General features: G+C 43.3%; 1 protein-coding gene across 1 annotated transcript; it reads right to left on the bottom strand.

Moving 5' to 3' along the window:
• Positions 1–2,784: 2,784 nt before the first annotated feature.
• On the bottom strand, positions 2,785–6,110 carry LOC114572894 (kelch repeat and BTB domain-containing protein 11). Its single transcript, XM_028604674.1, has 2 exons — positions 5,438–6,110; positions 2,785–3,704 (listed from the first exon to the last, which is right to left on the bottom strand). The coding sequence occupies exons 1-2, from the start codon at positions 5,675–5,677 to the stop codon at positions 2,862–2,864; spliced, it is 1,083 nt and encodes a 360-aa protein (XP_028460475.1). The 5' UTR covers positions 5,678–6,110; the 3' UTR covers positions 2,785–2,861.
• Between the last annotated feature and the right edge of the window lie 1,548 nt (positions 6,111–7,658).

Below are 7,658 nucleotides of genomic sequence, written 5' to 3'. Positions count from 1 at the left end.
CTTTAAGGACTGGAAAGCTGTGAATGAATGTCCCGTTAGGATTCATTAATCCTCCTGTTGTCCTTGGGTCAAGTCTGACCCCTTTTCAAAGTTTTCTATATCAGAGATGTGGGTTTCTTTCAACAAAATTGCCCAAAAATAACAATGGATGGTTGAACGCAGCGCTCTTCGCAGTTAAAATTTTTAAAAAAACGTGTCGACTAAAATGACATAAATGTGCCAAAAACATTGAAAAAAAGGCATTAAAAGCCTAGAAAAACTGCAGAATAAAGCTTTGAAAAAAGCATCAAACGCAACAAGGCACTAACAATGTTTTAAAAAGCAACAAAAACGTCAAAAAAACCCGTCAAAAAATGTCACGTAGTAGAGGCAAAAACTGTCTGATGTTCCATAACACAGGTCGGGTAGTACACAGCTGAAATGAAGGCAATAGTTTCCCAGGAAGGTCTCCAGCACACCGGCTGCGTGGCATGTCTGTTTATATTTGGGCTCCCATGGTAACAGGTTAGAGCGTGCACACTTCCTGTGTGACACGCAGGTCTCAGAAAAAATAGGAAATAGGACCGACGCCTATTCACAAAGCGTTTCCAGACAACATAAAATAGGAAAAGATGTTTATATGTCCTTTTCACACAAATATATTTAATCAATAACATGTTGGTGTTGTGGGTCGGCCGAGGTTTCTTCCTAAAAGGGAGTTTCTCCTCGCCACTGTTGCAACAGCCACCGCTAATGCTTGCTCTTGGGGGGGAATTATTAGAATTGTTGGGGCTTTGTAAATTATAGAGTGTGGTCTAGACCTACTCTATCTGTAAAGTGTCTCGAGATAACTCTTGTTATGATTTGATACTATGAATAAAACTGAATTGAATGGAATTGAAAGTCTCTAGGTTTTGACATAAATGCAGATTTGTAAATGTCATATTTAAATGTAAAATTATTGCACCTGTCAATCCAGAAGGAGATATTCTGGAGCCTATTTTGCCGTCAATCCTGCCGACGTTGTCTTTTGCTGTGATCAGATCAGAATATATTTATGTTTATGTTTATGGGAAACATCCATGTGTGCAGACAGCCAGTGTGCAGGAGGCCTTAGAGAGACTGAACGACTGAACGGGAAATGACACACACAAGTTAAAGTTATTTTATCGCCCTCTAAGATTGGGGTGCTCTGGAGGAAAAACATTCGGCGCTGCACCCCCAGAGGCTCCGCCCCCCCGAGACAGCTGTCCCGCTTTAGAGCAGTGTTATTCAAACCGCGGCACACCACCAACCAAAAATGTTAAAAAATGACATATTGTAGCCTAATAAGATCAGAATCTACGTTTTTCCTTTTTAAAAATGTATCCATCGATGTTGCAGGCTCACATCGATGATCTCGGCCCTACTGCTTACATCCTGGCACTGCCACCAGGTGGCAGTAATTCTATTGGCTTAAATCAACAAGGTCATTATTGCGCTATACTGCCACCTACTGACACAGAATAGTATTTCATTTTTTTCTGCCAGTCATCACATTGTTAGGCACAGATGTGCAACAATGGCAAATTATTTGCAGTAACTCAATAAAAAAAATGTATTGGACCAATCTGATAAAATCTGATAATTTCGCACGGCACACAGGATGATCTCTCACACTAGTGTGCAGTGGTACAGTGGTTGAAAATCAACGGTTTAGACCCTGTTTACACATACATGGTTATTTTTTGACAAATGGAGATATTTCCCTTCGTTTACATGCAAACGGAGAATCCTCCTCTGAAAACGAGTCTTTCTAAAAACTCCGGCCAGAGAGGAGATTTTTGAAATCTTCGTTTGCACGTTTTCACGTAAACTGAGACAAACGGAGGTTTAGGCAGCCGAGAGAGAGAAAGAGAGGAAGTGATTGGTTGCTGTTGTTGCCATTTTCTGGATTCTGATTGGCTAATATCATGATATGACAAAAGTGTCTTTTCCTGGTTTTAAAGGCTGCGTTACAGTAAAGTTGTTGCCTGCATTGACGGCATATATATACACAGGTACAGTACAGGCCAAAAGTTTGGACACACCTTCTCATTTAATGTGTTTCCTTTTTATTTTCATGACTATTTACATTGTAGATTCTCACTGAAGGCATCAAAACTATGAATGAACACATATGGAATTATGTACTTAACAAAAAAGTGTGAAATAACTGAAAACATGTCTTATATTTTACATTCTTCAAAGTAGCCACCCTTTGCTTTTTGTGATAACTCTGCAAACCCTTGGTGTTCTCTCAATGAGCTTCATGAGGTAGTCACCTGAAATGGTTTTACCTTCACAGGTGTGCTTTGTCAGGGTTCATTAGTGGAATTATTTCCTATTATTAAAAAAAAAGCAAAGGGTGGCTACTTTGAAGAATCTAAAATATAAGACATGTTTTCAGTTATTTCACACTTTTTTGTTAAGTACATAATTCCATATGTGTTCATTCATAGTTTTGATGCCTTCAGTGAGAATCTACAATGTAAATAGTCATGAAAATAAAAAGGAAACGCATTGAATGAGAAGGTGTGTCCAAACTTTTGGCCTGTACTGTACGTGTAAACGAACACTTGTAAACAAGGTTTCTTCCTAAAAGGGAGTTTTTTCTTGCCACTGTTGCAATAGCCACTACTAATGTTTGCTCTTGGGGGGAATTACTGTAATTGTTGGGGTTTTGGAATTTATAGAGTGTGGTCTAGACCTACTCTATCTGTAAAGTTTCTCGAGAAAATTATTGTTATTATTTGATACTATAAATTAAAACTGAATTGAAAAGTGACAGCTGCTGTGTGCGATGTTATTTATGAAAACGTAGAGGTTAAAATGTCACGTTTATAAAACGTGTAAACGTAGCGTTAGAGAGCGAGAACGAAAGGCACGAGCGTTCCTCTGGTGCCCGGCGGCGAGGGCAGCGCGTCGGGCAGGAAGCCCTCTCGGTCCTCCCGCACGTCGAACAGCAGCGTGCCGCTCCGGTTCACGCAGTAGATCCGCTCGCCGAGCACGGCGCAGCGAAACGGCAGCGTCTCCGCGAGCGGGAAGCTGGCTCCTCCGTGCCACGCCTTCGCCGCCGTGTTGTACTTGTGCACGCTCACCGCGGCGCGCTCGCGCTCCACGTCGAAGCGGTACACGAGTCCCCGGTGCGCCACCATGTCCGTGGATCGGCGCCGGCTCTCGTTGAACGGGCACTCCTCCCACTCGTCTCGCCGCGAGTCGTAGCGCAGCAGGCGGTAGAAGAGCGAGCCGCCCGACACGAACAGCTCGCCGCCGCACGAGGTCGCCTCGTGAGCCACGGCGAAGGAGCCCTTCGGCAGCGGCGCCACGGTGCTCCACCGGTCGGCGCGCGGGTCGTAGCGCTCCACGGTGAACAGACACTCCCCCCCAACCGCGTACAGATGCCCGTCCATGGAGACGAGTCGCAGCTGGCAGCGCGGCTCGCCGAGCGGGCGGATCTGGCTCCACCGGCGCGTCCTCGGGTTGAAGCAGAAGACTCGATCCGAGGCTTTGGCGCCGGTCATGCCGCCCGCCACGAACAGGTAGTTGTACAGCGTGCACATCGCCGAGCCTTTGGCCGGGATCTCCTCCGGCAGTCGGGTCAGCTCCTCCCACTGCCAGCGCGCTTGGCTTTCCGTATCGAGGCAAAACAGCCGCCTGGCGCTGTCCCGCTCGTACACCTCGCTGGTTTCAGCCACCGCCAGCACCTTCACGTGACAAAAATAAAAACAACAACTTTATTTATATACAGTGTTGTGACCGAAATGTTAATTTATTTTATTTGTAGTTTATTTAAATAGGGACAGATACCACAAAAAACATAGATTATTACAGAAGTGACAATCCGATGCCTGTATCACAGTGTTTGTAGCCGTGGCTAATTCGAAACACCTGTTGAAAAGTGACAGGAGGGCTTTTAACTCCTGTTAAAGTGTTACTCCTAAAAAGCTGTTGTACTCCTTTGATATTTGTCCCTTTAAGTTTTGTATAGTACAGGCCAAAAGTTTGGACACACCTTCTCATTCAATGTGTTTCCTTTTTATTTCTGATTCTTCAAAGTAGCCACCCTTTGCTTTTTTATTAATAAGGGAAATAATTCCACTAATGAACCCTGACAAAGCACACCTGTGAAGGTAAAACCATTTCAGGTGACTACCTCATGAAGCTCATTGAGAGAACACCAAGGGTTTGCAGAGTTATCAAAAAAAAGCAAAGGGTGGCTACTTTGAAGAATCTAAAATATAAGACATGTTTTCAGTTATTTCACACTTTTTTGTTAAGTACATAATTCCATATGTGTTCATTCATAGTTTTGATGCCTTCAGTGAGAATCTACAATGTAAATAGTCATGAAAATAAAAAGGAAACACATTGAATGAGAAGGTGTGTCCAAACTTTTGGCCTGTACTGTATACTGTAGTACATTGCATTGTAGGCTGTATACTGTACAATGAACACATTGAATGGCCCTGAACATTGTACTTTCCATTTGTTAAAGCTCCCATGGCATGAAAATGTCACTTTATGAGTTTTTTTTTAACATTAATATGAGTTCCTCAGCCTGCCTATGGCCCCCCAGTGGCTAGAAATGGTGATAGGTGTAAACCGAGCCCTGGGTATCCTGCTCTGCCTTTGAGAAAATGAAAGCTCAGATGGACCAATCAGGAATCTTCTCTTTATGAGGTCATAAGGGGAAAGGTTACCTCTTTCCTCCTCAATAGCTACAGACACAGAAAAAGGAAAGATCATTGTGGGACTGGCTCTAGTGGCTGTAATTCTGCACCAAGGCTGAATTTCGGGAAAGGCTGATACATTAGGGGACCACTAAGGTCTATATAAAAGAACTTCAGATACAGTATTAGGGGACCACTAAGGTCTATATAAAAGAGACTTCAGATACAGTATTAGGGGACCACTAAGGTCTATATAAAAGAGACTTCAGATACAGTATTAGAGGACCACTAAGGTCTATATAAAAGAGACTTCAGATACAAAGGGGACCACTAAGGTCTATATAAAAGAGAAAAGCAGGGGACCATGTATATAAAAGAGACTTCAGATACAGTATTAGGGACCACTAAGGTCTTTAAAAGCACCCAAAAAAGATTCTGTACCTTTAAGAATGAATACCAAATCCTCCTCCCATCCTCAGTCCATTTGTCATTTTTTCCTGACTATAAATCATATGTTTTGTCACTTTTTTTCAACATATCTTTTTTTTTTATTATTATTTTTAACTTTCCTTAACTCACTTGGGCTACCTTTAGCATTTTCCTATACACTGCCGATGAAAAACATGTTATTACACAAGTTATTACAATAAACTTAATAATAACGAGATACCGAAACGTTTTTCTTGGCAGACATATGCCTAACCATAACTCAGGTAACAACCCCGGTGGTCCATACATATCTAACATAAAGAGAGAATAAAAGAGACCTTCCGCCCCTCCATCCTCCGGGCCAGGATGTGCTCCCTCTCCCCGGCTGTGAGCCGGCCGAACACACCGGGGGTCCGCAGCACTTCCAGGTAGCGGTCGCTCATGTGGCGGTAGAGCCGCTCCTTCTCCTCCTCCCTGCCTTCCCTCTTGGCTGTTATCAGCAGCTCCAAGCACTTCTCCAGCGACATGTCTGCAGAATCTGCGGGTCCTTCTGCCTCTTGGCCCTCACTGCTCTGCATTTGATCCGGAATCTTGCGGATCAGATCGATCCTGCAGCCTGTCAGAGACGATTATAGGTCCTATATGCGTCTGGAGAGATCCAGACTCCTGTCCTGTGTCTCTCCTCGCCACAATAAAACGCCCCTCCTCTCCTCTCCTCTCCTCCCTTTATTCTCTCTGTTGCTTCAAGTTTCAATTCTTCATCTCTTCACACACGAACAAAGTCGGCAGAAAATTCACCCTCCCTTCTTTTTCTCCCCTTCTAATCCTAAATCGTTTTAGTGCCTGATCTAAAATCGCCCTTTGTTGGCTTAATCTATAAATGTAAAGACTGCTAAACGCGAAAACGGGGGAAGAATTGTCTGCACCTAACGCCACCTGTTATCTCTAAAAACCGTCTCTTCGGGATCCTCCATCCTCCGCTCTTTTCAGCGGGGCGCGGTGCCTGGTGAAGCCGGGATTCTGCGCCTGCTGGGCGGGGAGCTTTGCTGCGTGTGTCCGCTGCAGAGCCCGGAGGTGTCTGCGGACACAAAGGCTTCCAGTGGCTGCACACTGGGCTCTGTGTTCTCCGAGCTGACGCCCCGCTGTCCCCTGAAGAACAACGAGTCTCTGCAGAACTCACACTGCGTCCTTTATACAGTAAAGATAGGCCTATGTTAGAGGAAAAATCATTTCATTTCTTGATTTGATAAGATTCAGAAGGTCTAGATTTGATTTGATTTTGACATTGATTCAGCTGATCATAGATATTTCAGTTATGTACCTCATGCGTGACCTCTAGCCAATGAGGTGCCCTGGCTTTTTTTAAACATCTTCTTTGGTGTTTTTGGCGTTTTTTTTCCCCTCTCCAAAATCTCCTAACCTTAAAAGTTCTGTTTTTGCTGCTGACAGACTCAGATTATTATTCTAAGTAATACTAAAACAGACAGAAAATAGATAGATAGATAGATAGATAGATAGATAGATAGATAGATAGACAGATAGACATATAGACATATAGATAGATACATAGATAGATAGATAGATAGATAGACATATATACATATAGATAGATAGATAGATAGATAGATAGATAGATAGACATATATACATATAGATACATAGATAGATAGATAGATAGATAGATAGACATATATACATATAGATAGATACATAGATAGATAGATAGATAGATAGATAGATAGATAGACATATATACATATAGATAGATACATAGATAGATAGATAGATAGATAGATAGACATATATACATATAGATAGATAGATAGATAGATAGATAGATAGATAGATAGACATATATACATATAGATAGATACATAGATAGATAGATAGATAGATAGATAGACATATATACATATAGATAGATAGATAGATAGATAGATAGATAGATAGATAGATAGATAGATAGATAGATAGATAGATAGATAATAGATAGAGAGATATAATCTGTATTTATTGCCTCAGGGGATGAGATCCGTCCAGAAATGCTCAAGGCTCTGGGTGTGGAGGGGCTGTCCTGGTTGACACGCCTTTTCAACATTGCGTGGAAGTCTGGGACGGTGCCAAAGGAGTGGCAGACTGGGGTGGTGGTTCCCCTTTTTAAAAAGGGGGACCAGAGGGTGTGTGCCAATTATAGGGGTATCACACTTCTCAGCCTCCCTGGTAAAGTCTACTCCAAGGTGCTGGAAAGGAGGGTTCGGCCGATAGTCGAACCTCGGGTTGAGGAGGAACAATGCGGATTCCGTCCTGGTCGTGGAACAACGGACCAGCTCTTCACTCGCAAGGATCCTGGAGGGAGCCTGGGAGTATGCCCAACCGGGTCTACATGTGTTTTGTGGATTTGGAGAAGGCGTATGACCGGGTCCCCCGGGAGATACTGTGGGAGGTGCTGCGGGAGTATGGGGTGAGGGGGTCTCTTCTCAGGGCCATCCAATCTCTGTACAACCAAAGCGAGAGCTGTGTCGGGTTCTCGGTAGTAAGTCGGACTCTTTTCAGGTGAGG

Source organism: Perca flavescens, chromosome 18 (genome assembly GCF_004354835.1).
Source record: "Perca flavescens isolate YP-PL-M2 chromosome 18, PFLA_1.0, whole genome shotgun sequence".
In the NCBI taxonomy this organism is placed as follows: Eukaryota; Metazoa; Chordata; class Actinopteri; order Perciformes; family Percidae; genus Perca; species Perca flavescens.
The sequence above is the reverse complement of the archived record's forward strand: the minus strand, read 5'-3'. Positions and strand labels throughout refer to the sequence as shown.